This window comes from Gavialis gangeticus, unplaced genomic scaffold (assembly GCF_001723915.1).
Source record: "Gavialis gangeticus isolate Ggan-Ray unplaced genomic scaffold, GavGan_comp1, whole genome shotgun sequence".
Taxonomy (NCBI): domain Eukaryota; kingdom Metazoa; phylum Chordata; order Crocodylia; family Gavialidae; genus Gavialis; species Gavialis gangeticus.
The window spans coordinates 88,907,518-88,928,805 of NW_017729033.1; the positions used below are offsets into that span (position 1 = coordinate 88,907,518).

Consider the following 21,288-nt stretch of genomic DNA (forward strand, 5'->3'; position numbering starts at 1 on the left):
ATGCGGGGGTGGTGGCAGCAGCCGCCACGTGCTAGCTTACCCCCTGCTCTGCCCCTGCATTCGGCCAGAAATTCCAGTTAATAGAGTATTCTGGCTTATAGAATGCCAGAAAACTGGGATTTTACTGTATCTCTGAACTGGTAGTGGGAATCGTGTAAACATTTACGTTACTTGTAACTGAATGCAACATTACATTTCTACCCAAAAATATATGGCTCTACAAAATCTATTTTTAAAAAAAGAAAAAAGTAAGTACATGTTCCTGATGCTTTGACCATTTAAGGAAGAATGCTATGGCATGTGCGCAATGAAGCTGGGCTATGTTGCTTTCATCCAGTCTCCTCTTGCTGTTGGTTTTTTTTTTCAGAATTGAGGAGAAATGTATTTTCCTTCCCACCATGGGAGGAGAAAGGGCAGCGACTCTACTTTTGTAGCAGGTGCTTTTTGAAAATCTAGTCTACTCTGATAAAGAGAAAAAGTGTTCTATATTCCCAAGTCCTGTAATATCATGATATTGAAATGAGATTTTTCATCAGTCTGTCATGCAAGCAGAGTTTAAATATGATATACATAAATGTCCTATGAAGTTAGAACAATCAACATATAAATCAAGAAGGGAGGAAAACTACTGCTAGTTCATGACTGTGGAATAGTAGAACAAAACACCCAAACTACCATCAACAAAAATTGTTCTACTGCAAGACTTACGGCTATCATAGCATATGTTGCCCAGGGCACGTCCTGTTTGTAGCAGCACTTCCTGGTCTTTGCAATTTAAGAGCTGCACCAGTGGAGGGATCAGCCCAGCATCCACACATGGGTTCCGCATAAACTCTGCAAACAGGAGAGAGAGATTTTAAAGTCTAGTGTTATGGGTTTGAACCTTTGAAGTTGGTTTAGAAATCTTCCTCCAACATGTGTCTGTCTTTAACAGACTTTAATTTTAATCTGAGTTTGAAGCTCTTTCATTGTATGAGAATAAATTAATGTATGGTGAAACAATCTGGTTCTTGAAAAGAAAAAAAAAACTTCTTGAGAACACACTCAAATTCAGCATTCTGACTACACTTCTTCTGTTCCTCATTAATTTACTAGGAATCAAGCAGATTTAATTGACTTTCTTGTAAACTAATTTAACATCCCCCCAAACAATCACTAAGCATGTTTCAGGAATGATAATAAAAGCAGGAAAAAACATAATATTGGCAACAATGATTCTCTGGCTTGCTAAGTAAATGAAATTTAAACCACTGAATTGCAAAAGAGTAGATCTAAGACCACAGCATTCATCCTCCAAACTGAACAGCCTCATCTGTTCTGCTATATATTATTTCAAAACACCTGAAAAGCTGCTAGTATAAAAATTGAATACAGGGATTGAAGACTGAACAGCAGGTTCATGGCAGGAAGTCTCAAAAAAAGTGAGAAAAGGGAGAAGCAAAAGCGGCTACTTTAGCCCAGTGACTTAAGGTAAGTTTCCACAGACCAACTGGCCCAATGGGGAGTTGGGGGGCAGAGGATTAAAGTACAGGCAGTCTTCAACTTACAACGTTTCGAGTTACAACGTTTATAAATTGACACCCTGTTTCAACTTTATGACGTCAGTTTCAACTTTACAATGCTTGATCCAGTGCAAAGCCACGCCAGCGAACAAGTTCGCTGCGTCACTCATCTCCCTGGAGAACATCTGTCTAAAATTCCTTGGACACTTTTTTTAAGAAAACAGAGAAGACTCCAGAAAAACCTGCAGCCAAGACTCCTCAGAAGACTCCAACCAAGAACCCTTCAAAAAGTCCAACCAAGAGCCCTTCAAAAAGTCCAGCAAAGTCACCTAAAAGAAGTCCTTCCAAATCAATATGATTGTATTTACAATATAAATACTTTAATGTAGCTATATTACTCATCTATAATTGATTGAGTACAAAATTCTAGGGTATTTTTTGTGAAAATAGGGTATCAGGCCTTGGTTGAGGAACCAATCCCCCATTTATAACATTGTTTCTTATGAGAAAATTGGTTCCAAGTTACAACGTTTCGACTTAAGATGCGGTTTTCAGGAACCAATTGTGTCATAAGTCTGAGGACTGCCTGTAGTAGCAAATTATCTCTTGATATGTCTTTCCCAAACCCCTTTACCTCTTTATTTTTCAGACTTCTTGAAATAGAACAAGCCAGAATATACAATTTTCTTAGGGAGGAACGGGGGGAGGAAACTGTCAGCCTTTTTAGTTATAGGATCTGTATCAATTACTCCCTTAACAGTGATTCCAGGAACCCAAAGATGCATAACACTTATTTTCTACATGCAACAGTTTGCATATTCCATATATCCAAAGTAATAAGCAAATCTTTATACAATAGTCCATGAAGTATCCCCGCATCTAAAGTCCCATACTTGTCACAAGTAATCTGCAGTGTAAATTTTTCTTAACATTAACACAGATTTAACTCCCCAGTTTCTTGTATAGATTAAGATACATGGTGGTCTTAAAAATAACAGTACACTTGTCTAGATGACACAAAAGTAATAGCCAAAACAACAGCCCTTCTTACCCTCTGTCCTTCAAACAACGTAGCATTTTAAAACGATACATATCTGCTCTGATAGGATGAACAGAGTGGGCCTATGGGTCTAATGTCAGTATTGGAGTGCAATCTTTTACACCATTGTTGTTCCCCCTTTTTATCCTACTTTCTGCTTCAGCCCAGTTTTCTTCATTACTTCTTTTCTTCCCCCTCCTCTCCTTCTCTCTCTGCCTCTTGACATCATGACAGAAAATGAGAGAGCAGGGTGGAGTTAAGCAAGAAAGGGGTTTAAGAGTGAAGATCAAGTGTATGTTTAATCCAAAAGGGAAACTGGCAAGGCAGTGGTGTGATACACCACAAGAGGGCTTTGATGCCTGAGGCAACGGGCTCTAAGAATCATCTCTGCAGCAGTATTCTGAATGGGTTATGAGTGGGGCAACACTACCTTTGTTAATATGAGAGCTAAAGATGTTGCAATAGTTGAGATGTGATAAGAATTTTAGCTATGCAGATGGAGAGAAGAGATCATATCTTAAAGACATTATGCCAAAAAGATTTACAAAATTTAGAACAGCGTAGATGAGAGGACATAAAGAGAAGTCACCAAAAATAACAGTTAGGGTATGGGCCAGGCAGGTTGATTGTGTTGTCTACAACAATCAAGATAGATGGTAGAGGGAAGGTGTGAAGAAGAGAAAGAGCTGTTTTAATTACCTGGAGCTTGAGTTGACAGCCTGACACCCCTAAAGAGATGTCAGATAAACATCTCAGTATAAAGATGGTAGTTGATTTCATATTTTCAGTGGAGATTACTCTGAGATAAAGGGGGAAGAGAAAGAGACCAAGGAAAGTTCCTTGTGGAACCTCCACAAAGTTGAAAGATGGATGAGGAGCAGAGAGAGAGAGAGAGAGAGAGAGAGAGAGAGGAGGATGAGAAGACAAATTTACAGAACTCATGCTAGGACAAGAGGAGGTACATGGTTGATGGCCCGGAAGGCAGTGAGACAGGTCAAAAAGGATGTGAATGGAAGCCTGATGCTGAGATATAGCTAAGAGGAGGTCATTAGTAACTTTAGTGAGAGAGGTTTTACTGAAGTGCCCAGGGTGGAGGACAAGTTACAGAGGGTTTGGATGGAACTGGAGTAGAAGAACTGCAAGGAGTGACTGCAAAGAATATGTTCAGTCACCTTAAAAATGAAAGAGATACAGAGTTGTAGTTGGGGAGGAAAGAGTGGTCAAAGATAGGACAGAACAAAGTCTCTCTCTATGGTGAGGAAAAAGAGCCAGAGGAGAGTGAATAGTACGGGAAAAGAATAAAGATAGATCTGAGGGAAGATGAGTTGGTACAGGATTACCAGGGCAAATGGAGAGGTTAGAAAGCAACAGTAAGAAACTTCTACATCAGTACAGGAGGAAAAAAGATGGACAAGATGGAAAGGAAGTCAAACAAGACAGGGTAGTGGGGTTGGGAAGGAACTGGGAGTTGGTCTCATTGTACGTTGCCAACTGGAACACAGACTGGGAGTCAGCAGGCCCATCCTTCATTTCTTATAGCCTGACCCAAAAGCTGTGTGGCATGACCCAAAGAACTAATTCAAAATCTCTGGGCTTTCCTTAAAGCGATATGACAATTTGTGGTGAAAGCTAATAATAGAGGTATTTGTATTCCAGAGGACAAGGGAAATGGATGTGCTTGGTACTTCCTCAAATCCAATCTAAATAACTATTCTACCAATGGACATAAAATCCAAACAGAAAATCCAGCCCATCCCACTTCCAAAAGCATTGGGGACTGTAAATAATTTCAAAGGGCTTTGATTTGATCCTGGCTAGAAGAAACTTTATAGGAACTTTATGAAAAAGTTAGGATATATCTTGTATGATGAGCAGTTTGTCTTCTGAATGCATTAATATCCAATAAAGCAGTTTAAAAGGAGACTTGAGAGATATTTGCTATGATACTAAGGAATTTAGGTTCTTGAGATATGGGCAGCAAATGAGACAAAGGAAGACAGCAAATCTTTGAATATTATTTTCTAATATAAATATTAGGAATTATGAATCTTTTAATTAACTTATTAGATGCAAAAAATACATGATAGGGTTGGTGGGATTACTCATCTAAAACATTATTCTTTTGAGAAATAAGTTTCATATGTATTCTGATATGTCAGTTTGGTATGCGTGTGCTTTATGCATATTTTTGAGATTTAATTTACTTCAAACACTTTCAATAACTAAGGTACAAAATAATGTATTTGATTCCTTTCATGTTTTTCTGACTCTAAACCCTTCATATGTAATTTTACTTCAAAGCAGCAAAATTCCAGGAAATAATTTTGGGATGTTTAAAAAGATGGTATACGTAGATTATAGATTACCTGTTAAAGATCTAGACACAGCAATATTCTTGGACTTTTAGATCTGACAGCTTTACTGAACTATAAGATAAATTAGGGAAATTGGATTTTTATAGAGTATGACTTTTTTCTGAATGGAATTTTAACTGAGCAGAAAATAAATGAGTTAAATATTTAGGATTACATACATATCAGAAAACTTAACACTTTGGTTAACATTTCTATTAAATCATCTCACCTAAATCAAATACAGGGAAGAGTGATTTGGGCATATGCAAATGACTTCATCTCTCCTTATGGAGAGAAGTAAACTTTAAGTCAGATTTATTTCATTTCTGTCAACAGAATCATTAAAAAAATGCTTAACATTCCAATTCAACTTGAACAGAAGGAGCAAACCAACAATCTGTCTTCAAACAAGAAGCCAGTTTTGAACCACGGTGTAATGTATTCCCTGAAGAAGAATGTGTTTGAAAAATCTGCAGAGGAAAAGCAAGAGCTGCCAGGCCCTCCAATAGGCAGCAAATGAGAAACATCCTTCCCTCTACTTATTGGTTCCTCCTAGGGGCAGAGCTATTTGCAGTCTATAACTCTTCTCTGTAACTCTGAGTATGAAAATGGAGCCAGTTGAAGAGTATGAGAGTTCAAGTACATCTCCCCTTCTCTTCCCTTTTGGGGGTTCAGGAATTGGCTCCCATCTGCAAGATGGATTTCATTTCTTCCCCATGCTCAAATATTGTGACAGGTATGGACATAATTTCACTCAAGTAATGTTTAGCCTTTTTACAACTCTCTTTGTAGTTACACAGCAACATGTAGCCACATAAGTCCCCTACGTGTCTAGATGACTAGTGGTTTCTAGCTATGTAAGTTCTCTATGTGGCTACGGCCATTCTAATAGGTAGCTGTAGCTATCTACAGCCCAATGCAACCAGAAAAATGTAGTTGGTCAGATGGACTGGCTAATTGAACTCTGTCTCCAGTGCAGGAGAAGCTGCTGAGTGAGACTGTGCTTCCGCATGGGGTGCTCCGTGACCCTCCCCCAGCTGCATCATGTGCTGTGCCTTGAGCCTGTGAGGAAAACTGAGGCAGGAGGTCACTTCCAGGCCCCTTGCAGTACCTACCTCATCTCATCTCTCCTTACAGAGACACTGAACCAGGGAACCCAACTGGCTTCTGGATGGAATCCACAATGTGCAGGTAGCAAGCTCCCAGTCAGAGCTTCCCATCTTGCCTGCCTCTGCCTTTCCTTTTACAGGCATGGCCTTGCCCACACACTGAGGTCCCTCTCCTTTTTTTTGAATGGACTCTACTTGGAGTCCACTGGCATCCTGTGGTGGGCCAGTATGGGGTGCTCCTGCACTGAGCCACCCACCTCACTGCACCCGACCACCTTCCAGGCTCCAAGTACCTCCCTGGGGTGCCTCACGTCTGGCCGACCCCCTTCCTGGAGCACACCCGCTAGCCTTGGGGTAACGCCACCACCACCCAGGGTCTGGACTGATCCTGGCTGTGCCCCCTGGAAAACACAGGTCTAGTAGCCCTTGAGGATACTCAACCCACTTCAAGAACTTGGGGTGCTTCCCTCAGTCTGAAGCACAAACAGTGGTCTCCCTTAGTCAGCTGAACCAAGGGGACCCCAAGGCATAATCTAGATCCACTCCCAATAAGTCTCCTAGGCTAGGTACAAAGAAGAACTTTATTGGTTACAAGGAGTAGGTTTGGAATAGGGTACAGGGTACAGCAATACCAGAGAAATCCCATAGAGCAAACTGGCATGGCTGGGTAGCCTTTGATCATGCATCTGGTTACTGTAAGCTATATATCTAGTTAGATCTCAGGTAGCTTACTCAAGAGTATCATCCAGAGGCTGGTGGAAATTCCCTCTGGAGGCAGGCAGTTCACTGATCATGAGTTTCAAGAAAGAAAGCAAGTTTCATATGGTCCAGCTTCTCTCTCTGAGGCTTTTCATCATGGCCTCTGCACCTCCTCCTGGGCAGTCCTTAACTTACATAGACCTTCTGACCTCATTTACCTGGTCCAACGGAGACCAGCACCTGTTGGCTGCCAGCCAACCAATTTGAAATGCACCACTGGTTGCTGGGTAGACTGGCATTGCTCAGAACAAAAGGGAGATCAAGCCCCTCACCCAGGTATGTGATGCCAGTCACGTAGGCAAAAGGAGCAGGTTTCCCCCTTCCCTCAGGAATATATCCAACTCGGTTTACCTAAAGAGATGGGATATCTGCCTTCTGCAGGGACCATGTTAACTACTGTCACAGGGCAGAGTTTTTGGGGAGAGACAGAGGTGGCATTCTGCCACACATCCCACAGGCAGTCCTGCTCACTGGGGAGGGTAGATCTCAAAGACCCTGTTCCCCATCAGCTCCTCAAGATGCTTCATCTTTGTTAACTGTTTGAGGACTAGGAGCTCTCACATCATCAAGTTGTGGGTGAACCCACAGCAGGCGAATGTGAGCTGTGGCATCAAGGCTCCCATTTTCTGAAAGTCTGGCCATCCCTCTTGCCAAATCTTTTAAAGAGAGCCTGACATTGATGCTGGGCTGTGCAGCCAATGGGAGTCCCATGATTATGCACAACATCTACACAGAAATCTATTACCCTTTTCATATGTATTACTGAAAGTCTGTGCCTTAAAATTTTTACTCAATAAAATACATTTTAGTTGTTTAAAACAATAACAAACAGAATAAAAGTAAAGACTAATATTCCATTGACCAAATGCTGCTTTTACATATTAGCAAATGGATAAATGAGCACTAAAGAAATCTAGTGGTAACAAAATATTGACAAGACAAAAACAGAAAAGGGAGAGATGAAAAATATCTAATTTACAAAATGAAAACATAAATGAAGTAAAACATACTGACAAGTGAGGTGCAAAACTGAAGATGTTCCAGCAGAAAAGTTCTTGTGGAAAACCTCACCATTTTTGGCTACTTCTGCTATGATGTTAGCTACTTTTGCCGTGCTGGAAGACTGTGGAGTCAACAGACTTGCAAACACCTGGAGAATCCCACTTTTCTGGATTTTTTCACTTGTCTCAATATCTGAAAAACATCACACAAAAATGACTTGCATAACAATTTACAGCCTTTCTGGTTTTTGTTTTTAAAGAGAGGAGACTAAACATTCAAAATCTCCACATAAAAATATAACTTAGATCTAACTCTTACATAAAAGGTAAATTTCATAGCAACATAAAAACGAAGGGTGATGTTTCAGTGTTCATTTGACACAGTGACATGATGACATTTAACTCTTGCCAAAGAGCTTTACCATTTCAAAGCACTTAACAGGAAAACCCTATGAGGTAACATGTGATTAAAAAAAAGGTATGATCCTCCTCATTTTACACAGAGAAAGGGAAAGTAATGCAGTCAGAGTGACAGGATGAATCCCTGACCCAGGCCTGAGAGGCAATAAGGTACATGGCAGCCCAGTGTGTTTGTAAAAGTATAAAGACAACACAATGGGCTGATTTGTGTGTGTGTGTGGTGTGGGGGGAGCAGGACTTAGTTCAAATACAGGTGAGTTAATAGACAACTGGGATTTGGGGAACCAGAGAGCTATGTAGATCCTGGGCCTAATCCCTACTCTACGTGCTTGCCACTGTGCTGGGAATTGTTGTGCTAAGGCTGTAGGATTTCTCATGCAGATCTAGAGAGAAGGGTCAGAGCCCCATCTGTCATGCTGAGAATCAAGGGTTTCAAGAAGATCTCTTCCTCCTAGTTCCTGAGAGGGTTCTACTCCCTGATAGCCCCACCTCACATCCCTGGCAATAGCATTGTTACAGAGCTCAAAAACGTAGGGAATTTAGACTGCGGTCAAGCAAAAAAGCACTGTATTCTAAATGTGTTATCTTTCTGCTTTCAAATATTTTTTCCATTTCAGATTAACAAATATGATACATGTATGATGAGATGGCAGTGTCATTTCAGGTCATTTTGTACATGCAATGTGAATCCTGTTGTATTTCACCATTCATGCTACAAGTTGTCATGTTCTCCAACACTGTTTGCAAGATGCAGAGCAGGACGTTCTTGTGCGAAGCAGAATAAATCCATCTAAACTGAGTCTCTTCTTTCTCTTCCAGAGGTCTTGTCTACAAGATATGCAACATCCCCACCTCACTTTCAAACAGATGTAAAATTTGCCAGGAATCAGGGAAACCGGAGAATACAGCATGAGGTAAAAGCCATGCCTCTAATAGACCATAAGACACTTCCGTGCTTAAAAATAAAGTTAACTTAAGAATCATGTGTTGCAATTTCCCTGTACAACGGTTCTGAGAGCTCAAAATAAGCGGGAGGAGTAGGGGGGAACACAACAATGTACTTTATATTTATGTGTTATGTTTTAAATCAGGATCTGAAAGGGATAGCTATTATTAACTTGGCATAGTGAACCTGTGGCAGTGGAAACTTAAGCTTAACTGATTGATATTTTAATTAAAACTATTTCTCCCCCAAACCAGCAAGAGCTTGCCATATCCCAGTTGGGTAACCTGCAAGTTTACATAAGGAGAGAAGAACCCTGGATTCAAATTCTGGCTTTGTCACTAACTGCACATGATCTTGGGAAATTATTCTTTTGCTCAAATTCCTCACCTGTATTATGTTGATATAGCCAAATGAGGAGGGATCAACTGAAGCTTAATTAACTGCCATTTAAAAATGCTTTCAACAAGTAACACAAGATAAATTAATATTTTTTTTATTTATTTGCAAGCTTACATATTTGCATGTTTTCAAATACATTAGCAAAACTTTTGCCATCACAACATAATATTAATGATCTATTTGGAAGCTGTTGCAAATTGTCCAGTTTTGAGACATAACGTATTTTTTACAGGTGAGCTTTCCCAGTATGCATGTAAGAATGAAAAGATTTATATGCGTAGAAAATTCACATCAAAGCTAAATGCAGTCCACAAGAAAAAATTCTTGTGAATCCACTGGTTACCAGACGCCTTTGATTTCAGTACCCAAATTATAGAAAACAAAACTGAAAATGTGGATTTCTACTGACATATAATTTTACCCACAATTAGTAGGCAGGAAGCATTACTGTGGTCTCTCCTGCCATACTGCTGAGATGTACTGTATTCAGTTTTATTTTATGGTGGACAGTTTGATGTATTCATTATTGTGCAATGCATAAATTACATAAATAGAATAAAATATGTCCTGCAAGAAGTGGGGAAAATAAAATTGAATGTTTCTCCAGGCAAGCTGTGTGTAGTAGATAGGCCCTGATTTATTTGATTGAGATTAGGAAGTACCAATAAAAATATGGTCCCAGGCTAAATAGATTTCTGCTGGAAATTGGAATCAGCAATTCTGCTACTGGTCAAAAAAGGATGCAAATAGAAATAATATCTCAGGTCTTCTCTTATTGTTGAGCACTACTGGAACCCTACTGCCTTCCTTTTTCTCCACTCCACTAGCTCCCATGATCCAGAAGGGATACTGCACTAGGAGTATATCTTACAGGCTGTATTACAGTATAGAGATATCCAAGGCAGCCTTAAATAGGGTAGCCTGGATTCTGGAAGTCATTTGGCTGTGGCAGCATGGAGGTTAATGTATTCTGCCAAGAAAAATGCTGCTCTTGAGCCAACATTCATTATCTGATTATAGAGCAAGAATTGTGCCTTGATACAGGCCATGAGAAGAGTAGTGACAAAATCAGGCTATTAAGTACAAATGATAATGCTAATTTCTCTGAGCTTGATCTCTTGAAGATCTTGGGCTCTCCTTGTTCACTGAGAAGCAGGATAAATTACGCCAAACAGAGCTCCATCCTGCCATGGCTGGATGGCTTCCCGAATTCACACACGGGCATCTCTGCACAAGACCTACCCTACAATTCCCCAACCATGAAGACAGGGGGTAACTGGTTATCATATCCAAGCATGCTTCTGGGTCACAGGGCACATAGTCATTCAGAACTCCATTCCACAAGAACATCTGCCAGTCTCTTACAGCAATTACATGATCAGAACATGTTGTATGTTTGCCACCAGCTAAAAGACACACACTACTTTCAGCACTCCCTGAGGCGTTCTGCCCGCTTAAGTCCTACTTGGACAGAACACAACAAAGCATTTCCACTCATCCACTACTGCTCTGCACAGACCACACATTCAATGTATTCATGGGAGAAAGGCTGCAATTTAGCCTACTGATGCATGTATAAATTCAACCAAAATTTAAGTAGAGCACAGTATTGTGGGACAATAAATTTTAGCAGAGAACACTCATTAACCTAAAAATACAGGTGTTTAAAGCACGTCTTTTGGGAAAGCCACATCTACGGTACATACAAGTATAAGGGACATCTTTACAACATCGTATCTGTTATCTTAAACAGAAGGCAGGGTGGCACCTTAGAGACTAACTGGTTCATAGAGGCATAAGCTTCCAGAGGCCACAGCCTGCTTTGTCAAATGCTATAAACGGACTTGCAGAAATTAGGGGTTCTACAAAGAAGGGGATTTAAATAGGATAGGGGCACTGGTAAGAGAGGCAAAGGAGGGTTAAATAGCTTATGCCTCTGCAGCATTTAGTTTCTAAAGTGCCACTCCGCCTTGCCGCCTGACTGACTTTGGACTAACACAGCTAACTACCTCTCATTACCCTAAACAGTCCTATTTGCAACAATCTACTTCCTAGCTCAATTTTTCAGTTTAGAGTTCATCATATTAGCCTCCCAATAAAAATATTAAAGGAAAAAGACCTATGAGCTGAAGCACAAAAATGAAATTTAAGCCACTTTCTTAAAAAATCTGGATTCAGGTAAAAGATTTAATGAAATAAAGAATGGCATCAGGCCATTGAAACATTCTGGGCATTGTTTTTACCCGATTATAAAAAAGGGGCTCATTTAAAAACCTACAAATGACGACTCATGTCTGACATTTCTACTCCATATTTCATGATGGCTTTTGTTGTCAAGAAAGAAGGCCTCAACAACAAGCAAGCTATGCATCGTTCTATTGAGCAGAAGTTGGTATCAATGGAGAAAATCTCCAGTCAGTCCTCACTTGACTGCTGGGTCAGGTACTCCCCCTCAATTCAGACACTGCTGGTGGAGACTGTGGGCATATGGCTGTGGAAGAAAGGGAAATGCAGGGCTTTTTGAGGGTGTGTGGTTTTAGAAGCAAGAAGCAGACAGGAGGCAGGACTATAGGAGGCAGGAAAGATAAGTAGCTAATCCATGTTTTTTTTGGGGGTGGCCAAAGGAATATCTCAGGGTTAACTTTCGAAAGTATGCATTAATAAAACTCATAGTTTCTTCACAGTTGTAAGCCCACCTGCAGGACTCACTGAAACCAAAATCGTGACAGCTAATATGTGTAGCTGCAGGCACAACAACAACAAAACCCCCCAAATGAATAATTTTCTTCTCTCTCTTGGGTACTGAGAGCAAGCATGGGTTAGCTGATGGTTCCTCATGGCAGATATCAGCAGAAAGGGGATTAAGGGGTCTTAAACGACACATAAGGGCCATGGAGGGTAGGTCGGATTTTTATTCATTCTGGGCATACATTTGGGCTGAGCATTTGCATTGCAGTATTTCCAGTACAATATTAAAACCACTTATTGTGTTTTTCCTCCCACAGAGCCGCAAGCTTTCAGAGATGATGTTCCAGCAGTTGTCAGAGGCCAAGGCCCCCAAACGGCCTTGCATGGTGAGAAAAATAGTGTTTTTCCAGAACTACAGAAATGCAGATGTTTTAAAAGCAAAAAATTATCTATTAATTTTTCTTCCTGTTTGTTCCCTGGGAAGGCAGAAGAAGAAGCTAATTTGTTTTTCTGGCTGGGGGTATGATTAATATTTGTAAATAAGTATGTCCCCACTAGCTGCTAGGCTCTTTCCACACTTGGGGGTTGAGTAAATGTCTGCACAGTTAAAAATAAACCATAATAATTCTTAAGTGTAATGTTTTCAGGTTGTCTGCTGCCTTCTTGGTGCCATCATGCCTTTTAAAGTGGGCCAAGACCACCTGAATGATATTCCTACTGCTTCTCTGTCTATAGAGAGCAGAGAAGCAAGTAATGGGCAAAGCCAGTGTCTCCCACACTAGACCTTCTGGAGGGAAATAAGAGGCATCGCTACCCATGTTCTAATTGGTTAGCCAGAGCCAACCATTCTCTCTCTCTTACCTAAATTATTTATATAATCCACTTCCCATCTATTAAATTGGTCCTAAAAATCTGGCACCATAGACAGCCTGGCATTACAAATGCAATCTTTATATTCCCTTTGCTGTGCATATGTCTTGACTTGAGATGTTTTCTTTTAAGGTCTAGTTTTCAGCCTCTATACATGTACCCACTGTCCTTCTGGAAACCAGCACAACCTTTAAGTATAGAAGAAAAGCATAGCTGTAGATAAAACTAGGTATTGTACTTACAAAGTGTCTTAAAAAAAATCAACTTCACTCTACATGATGTAACGTATTAAAGTAACAAACTAGCAAAAATGGAAAACAGGACTGAGGCAAAACCTGCTGCCTGAAACTTCTCTCATTTTTATATTGGGGTAAGAGTGTGTTACATGTGTCCCCTGTGTGATCTTATTAATGCCATAACAGCATGATTAAAATGTCAATATCCTGGCTTCATGGTTTACGCAGAGCCTGAAGAGGGAGGAATACAGGGTATGGGTAAGAAATTATAGTTAGAGATCCAAACTGAGAGGTGGATTACAAGTGTCAATAGACTGATTAATCATTATCAAGTAACAATAATGACTGTAGGAAACATCTAATGAGACCCTCAAATTAAACTGGTTAACTCTCTCCTGCTCTTGGCTGTATTTCCTATTAAATGCACGTTTCACACTACATTTCTCTGTCATTTCCTCCATTCTTAAGTGAAAGAACTAAAAACAGGGGTGTGGGAAAGAAATTTGGAAGCGTTGCTACTTGGCACCTGCCAGTAAGGAGAAAAGTAATGGAGCTCACTCCTGCTCCCTTTGCACAATGAGATTTAGTTACACTATTCACTGTACTTTGTTGGGGAATGCATTGTAATAAAAAGAGCTTAGAAGAGTGGTGCTCAACCTTCTGGCCCCATGGGCTGGATGAGATGCACAGGGTTGACCTGCATGGGGTTAGCACTTGATCTTGTAATAGAAGGACCCTGACTGTCAGCCCCACTACATGCTGAAGCAATCTACCATACAGGACTATATCATTCAACCCTCAGGGTTCCCCATGGTTCTAGAAATTTGACAGCGAGGGAGTGACAATTAATGCTGTCACTGCTCCCCCACTGCCAGATTTTCGAAGCTGTGGGAAGTCCCACAGGCTCAAGATGGCCAGAGGTGTAATAGATGTTATGTACTATATCTGCAAGGATGCTGTATAAGCCTCCTCCAAACACTGCAGAAATGACCTTGGTTTTATAATGGGCTTCCCCCACCCAAGCATCAGGAGAAGAGGGTGAATGCACAAATAAGTTATGACGAGCCACATGTAAGATGAAACAAAACATTCCACTTGCTCTTTTAACAGGGTAGGAGAAGAGGACTAAGGAAAAATTACATGTGGTGTGGCCTCATACTGCAAAAAAACCAGACACGTGCAGCTTAGAACGTGTATTCCTGGTATGCTGACTCTCACAAGAAACACTGCACATGGCTGACTTGCATTAGCCTTATAGCTTTTTCTTTACCCCATCAAATCTAGCTCTAGACTGACCAACTGAACATAAGAAATGGGTCCTAATGAACATCAATAAATGTGCGTATCATAACTGGATATTGTCAGATTTTGATTGGTGTATCTTAACCTAAAAGAAAGTCCTGTTCATGGAGATCCATTTTACAGAAAAATTCCCCTCTCCCTTATAAAATACAAATTAAAGAAATTACTCTTTGTATGCAGAAAGAAATATAAACAAGAGTTCCCCTTGATATGCCTTCTCCCAATTAGCTGCTATGCACCTGTCTTAGCTGTGGGAATGTTTCCAAAACGAGAAAGTGTCTGCTTTCTGTTCTGCCTCCTTCAGCAACACTTATTTTTAATCAAGAAGTGGAAAAGTGGAAAATGTCTTATTCAACATTTTCTTTAGAGAAGAGAAGAGACAAGCCCCAACTGGTCTAACACCTTCTAAGCTCTATCCTAAGATTAAGAGGGATAATGAAGATGACAACGATCCCTTTAAATTGGTGGGGGTCATCCTTTTTGGCAGGCATGCCATCAACTAGCCCTACACGTGCCCTAAGTGCCACTCCAATCCTTTTCCCTTACCCAATCTGCTAATCAGCTTTCTGCTCCCTGTCCTGTGCTCCTTGACCAAGCTGCTCCTCTGCTTTCTTCTCCCTGCCCTACCTGTCAGTGCTGCCTGTCCCCTCCCCAATCTGCTGTCTGCCATACAGAGAGGCCACAGGTTGGCCACTCCTCCACGTTCTCATTTAATTCACCATATTTACCTGGATACAAGATTACCCTGAATATAAGATGACCCCATTGATTAGATTCTATATATGGAAAAAATGATACATTTGTTATAATTTTTCAGGTATAGAATCTAAGTATTGGAGGGATGTCTTGAATCCCCCACTGCTACAGCAGGGAAAGCAGTGGCTGGGGGGAATAAGGTGACCCTCTTGCCCTCTGTCCCCACCCAGTATTTCCCCTGCAGCCTCCCTGTCTGTACCCCCTGCTACCTGCACCCCCAACCCCCAGCTTTCTACAGCCTCTGCCTCTCCCCCATTCCTCCTAGTTTCTGCCTCTTCCCCCTAAACTCCCCCAGCCTCTGTCCCTTCCCCCCACAGTCTGTCTCTTCTCCCCCATTTTCCCCAGTCTCTGCTGTTGCCCCCCACAAACTCCTCCCAGTCTCTGACCCTTCCCCTGCCGTCTCCCTGAAGTTTCTGTTTCTCTCCCCCCCACCCCTTACTGTCAGATGCTGCTTGGGCTGCTCCATCCTGAAGCATGGCATGTGGAAGTTCAGCCCTTGCCCGGCCATGCAGCAGTGTTGGCCAGAGCCAAGTTGCACCTGACAATGAGGTGCAGGGCAGGAAGGAGACAATGGGTTGGGAGCAGAAGCTGCAGAGGAGAAGTGTGGGGGAGGCGGGGAGGAGTCGGCTGTGGATCTGACTGTGGCCCCAACCTGGGCTCAGAGTCAGAGCTGCAGCAGCCACCTGCTCTTCCCTCCACTTTGTATGTGAATATAAGATGAGAGGCTTCTCCCTCATGTTGACTGGGAGGGGGGAGGGGAACCTCATATTTTATTTGAGTAAATATAGTATATGCTCTTGCTTTTCATACTGCAGGGAAATATATGCATATTAGTACTTCATGGCTGCATCTACCTGAGTGGCTGACTGCACATTCATTTAGTACTTATGCAAGGCAGTTGGTACTTAAGCAAGTACTAAAATGACAGTGCAGTAACTGGTGTTACTGGACAGAACCGATGCTACACAGTTATTTTTAGCTAGTACTGCGCAGCAGCATCGGCATCATGGTTCATGCCTGGTGATGCTATGTTACCATAGCAATGAGCTACACTGCAGCAGCAAGTTGCTACAGCAACATAGCATCTTGTGTAGATGTGTCCCATGGGTACCACACAAGTAAGAAACAAAAAAATGGTGAAAGCTATTCACACGGAGCTGTGATTCTTCCTTGTCCATTTGAACTGGATGAAATCACTAGGAAATTACATTTCATGTGCAAAAGTTGGGGGAATGGTTTACTTTGAACCTCCCTTGTTTCCACCTGTTAGGTTTGCTGTAAAACTTTGGGAAAATTATGTGATCTCACTACATCTCAGCTTCCCCATCTATAAAATAAATGTATATATAGGGTACATATTTTCTAAAATGTTTGTTTAAAATTTGGCTTACCATGAAATTCAAACCAGATCTGTAGACTACAAAATAGTATAAATGTTCTATATATTCCTATTAATCAATCTCTTGTCTGGAGAATGCTTCAAAATCTCCTCAAACATATGGAGTAAATTTTGCTAACCCTTTATTTGGATACTAATTCCCTATAGCAAAATTTTTTCTCAGTCACTTGAGAAAGCTTAAAAAGCTTTCACCACTTCCACTGATTAAAAAAAAGGAGTTCAATAATTAAGAAGATCATATTTTAGTCATAAGCATATGGGATAGGACAAAGGATGAGCTTTCAGACTTGATTCTGAATTTCTTGACACCTGCATGCAATTTTTGCAAGGAATAGTATTTTTTATTTGCCTTTGTATTGTGTATTAAAAATAATAGCTTTAAGAAGAAAATTTTGTCAAAGAGACTTGAGAATTCATTTTTCTAATACTGACAGAGGCCTAAGAATATATAATTTTTAAATCTTTATTCGGCAAACTGCATTCAAGAATACCATTTGGAATTTAACATTTGAATAAACATCCTTTAAGTACTTGGCACTAGCTAAATACATCACCATTAATGGGAATTTATATTAAATATAACCCCACTAAGCAACAGTGATTATCATTCAGTATCGTTTGGCTAAGCCAGTTTCCTGGGAGAAATTCCAAAAAAAAAAAAAAAAGTCATCCTGATTTGATGTGTTCCAATTAAGCAGTGTATACTGGAATGATAATGCACACGCATACACACGTGTGCATGTACACACACACACACACACACACACACACACACACACACACAGGTGTACCACACCGTTCCAAAACATCTTCCACATTATGCATATACAGTACCACTGAACTTTACCTTAAGTCACCTCAGTGACTTAAGATGTAATAAGCAGGCTCTTACAGTGGGAAAGAAAACATGTTATGCCATGATAATGAAGTAAAAACCTGTCCTATAAAAATGCATCATGGACTGTAACTTCTACAGGCGCATTTAGCTAAAAAACTGCAGAATAAACTCAGTGGAGCTCAATTTACCAAACTTGCTGAGTCAAGCCTGTTAAAAGCTGAACCCATAGCTCCCTGGAGAATAGATTTCTGCCATCAGCCGTACACTAGACACTTCTGCTGGTATAATAATGTCGGTTGGAGGTGTGATTTTTTATGACATTTTTATACCAGCAGAAGTCTTACAACAGATACAGTGATGCTAGTAAAAAGAATGCTTTCACTGGCATTGCTTAATTTATTCATGAAATAAGGATGAGCTACTCCAGCAAAAACACATTTTTGCCACTGAAACATGTCTGAAATAGAAGTGTTTGCCAGTACAGTGTTACCTATACAGATAAATCTTTTTAGTCCAGAATAACTGAATCCACTCCCTCTACCAGAGGCTGAAAGCTCTGTTAGTGCTTTATATACCTTTTCTCATTTTCTTTTTCAAACTATTTGCTGTATAAAAATACTTGTGAATAAAGATTCCCCCCCACCCCCATCTATTCTTTTTGGCTCCCATTTGTTCTTTCTCCTTTTCAGTTTTGGCTTATGTTTAATTTCTCTGTCCCTCATTTCCTCTGTCTCCCATCTCTTTCATTTTCCTCTCCACCCCCTTTCCTCCTTGTTTTGAACAGAAGCATTGAGAGCGTTACCCTGTGAAGCAACGATCAGGATTGAGCTATAACAGCCACTAAGTAGACAGTAGCCAATGTTTCCAATGTACAAAAAATGAGCTGGGTGGCAGCCTGAGTTAGGGCTGGTGGAGTCAGCAGAGAGCTCAGTGCTACTCTTGGTTTTTAATTAGTTTCCCAGGAAAGCTAAGATTTTTGAATGTGCAAAATAAGGGTTCCAAGCCATGGATATCTCTTTGGTAAAGCATAGTTCTCACCCCAGGCAGAGTTTACAGCTTGCTTTTAGGTATAACATTGTTTTTCTGGAGGGCTGTAACTTTAACCTATATAAATAATTTTGGATGTCTCAGTCCCTGCCTCAGCTTGCTGCTGGAATGCCAGGGCTTGGGTGCTGCTTCCCCATCCCGACCCTTTATTAGAGATCAAGTTTTCCACCCAAATGCAGTATCTTTCATAGGCACTTGTTTTTTAAGGTATCTAGTTTCTTTTCTAATGTTTCAATAGAGTTCCACAGCCCTGTCTTAGCAATTCAGTCACATTTGAGTTGATTTACATTTATTTTTTAATTTAGCAGATATTGTGAATACTTTGCCGATCCCAGAAGTTACTTTTTTTATGAGGTTTCCAATTGGCCATGATAGATAGGACAGCACATCTGCATGAGTAGTGGGATCAAGGCAAATGCACGGTCAGGGGATGGGGAAGTAGCGCACAATGCTGCCCATCCCCCGATGCACTGCTGTCTCTGTCCTGGCAGCAGCTGGGTGTAGGGAATGCAACAGCAGCAGTGTGTGGGGAGCCAGCCAAGCAGGTCAAGGGATAGGGCAGCATGACGAACATTAAGAACCTTTAGCACAAAGAGCCAAGCAGGTGCTCTCAACCCGTAGAACAGATGGAAGCAGCAGCAAATGACGGAAAGAAATGGAAGAGACTAGTTTCCACCTTATGTTTCAATGACGATGTGGAAAGAATGTAATATGACGGAATTTCCCATAATATACAGTAACAGGATAGGTGAGTGTGTGTTTATCTATAGATATCTGTATCTAAAGCCAGATTAGACCCACAAAATTTACCCTGGGGGAATGGATCCTTCATATGAATATGTCATCCAATCTCTAAGTAATGGAATACTGATGACTTCTATGGGACTAGCACCAATTTAGAAGGAATATGATATTCTTTCTTGGATCTTTTAAGTATATTCTAACAAACCACTATTTTCTTTGCAGCAGGACATTGAGGGTGCCCTTACTGCCCCGCTTTATCTATGGCAAATTAGGTTGCTTTCAGTGTTTTGGGGCATTAGGCCTTGTAGTTGGGTAGTTGTGCAAGAGGGTTGTTCACATAGTTTTAAGAACAGGTCTGACAGATGCTTGGATAGGATGGTTTAAGTAGGGCTAATCCTGCGTGGAGTGGGAGTTTAGACTAAATGACCTCCTAAGATCCCTTCTAGCCTTACTTTTCCATGATTCTGTGGCTTCACAGAATACTCTTTATAGCAGGGATGTCAAACATCTGGCCCACCAGTCACTGAATCAGCCCCACATTCTAGCCCTAGCCCAGGGCCAGGCAAAATATGGCTCATGGGCTTGATCTGTCTTGCCAGGCAATTTCATCTGGTCCACAGGCAGGTGCCTACCAATTCGCTATATCCCACCTGGCCCTAGGCTGTCCCTGCTGTGCTCACCTGGAGTCGAGCCCTGCTCACTCGCATGGGGCAGTGCATGCTATGCTCCCACCCTCGCCCATGGAATGGCACAGACCCTGCCATCACTCCCCCCTGCCCAACCAGGGGGGAGTGATGGCAGTGGCATGGGTGGGAGGTGTGGTCGTGGGTGGAGGAAGGGGAGGGTGGTAGGTGTGGAGGAAGGTAAGAAAGTAGCAGAGGAAGGGCAGCAGCAGTGGTGGCAGGGGAGTGGTGGTGTACACGGCGGGGAGGAGTGGTGGTGGTAGTGCAGTTGGCAGGCAGGTGCGGGGGGGAGAGTGGCAGCAGTGGTGGGCAGGAGTGAATCGGCAGCTGAGCAGGAACGTGGAGCCTGCGCTGGTGTCCCGGGGCCAGTGCTGGGGCCAGCGAGGACCCAGGGCAGCGTGGCAGGAGCATGAGGTCTGCCTGGCTCCATCATGCGGGGCTCGCATGTAGTTCCTGGTTTCTCTGCATGAGCCATATGCCTCTGAGGGGGAGCCCCACACAGTGGAACTGGTGGCCTAGCCCTGCTCACTGCTACACACAGGTCATGGAAAATAGCGGGGAGCTCCATACTATGGAGTCCAGCCAGCTTTATCTCTCTCCCTGCTGAGCCCCAAGATCTGCACTGCCAGCTTCATCATGCAGAGCTCCCCGTGGCAGTGCAGGGCTTGGGCATGTGAGCCCCACACCATGGAGCCAACAACCTGATCATTTGCAGCTCTGGGGTTCACGGAAAAGACGCACTGCCAGGGGCCTCTGCCTGCTGCTGCTGGTGGCAGGGACTGTGTGCAATGGGGGAGGGGGACTTTTTATAGGGGGGCCCCCCCACACCCCACCATACACACTCACCCACACCCGCCATGCAACCCCCCCACACCCCCAGCCAGCCTCCCCCTCCACACACGCCACAACCACTGCCCCACACCCACGAGTCCCCCACAAACCCCATACCCACCCACACATTTCCACAAACACCTCCATACCCACCCCCACACAACCCAAATACACACACAACCAAATCCCCCACAAACCCCATACCACCCACACATACCCACACCCCTCCACACCCTCCCACAAACACATTGACACCCCACATACACCCACAGTCCCCCACAAACCCCATATCCCACCACCCATGCCCCCCTCTACCTCACCCCATATACAAGTATAAGGCTTCATTTCGAGCTATTATGCAATCA

General features: G+C 42.1%; 1 protein-coding gene across 1 annotated transcript in view; it reads right to left on the reverse strand.

Moving 5' to 3' along the window:
• Positions 1–21,288, reverse strand: part of RAP1GDS1 (Rap1 GTPase-GDP dissociation stimulator 1) — a 161,969-nt gene that overhangs the window by 78,484 nt on the left and 62,197 nt on the right. Inside the window, exons 4-5 of the mRNA XM_019525879.1 lie at positions 7,835–7,957; positions 709–834 (exon numbers count right to left, since the gene is read on the reverse strand). Of these exons, the coding sequence (XP_019381424.1) occupies positions 709–834; positions 7,835–7,957 (249 nt within the window). The remainder of the gene's footprint in view (positions 1–708; positions 835–7,834; positions 7,958–21,288) is intronic.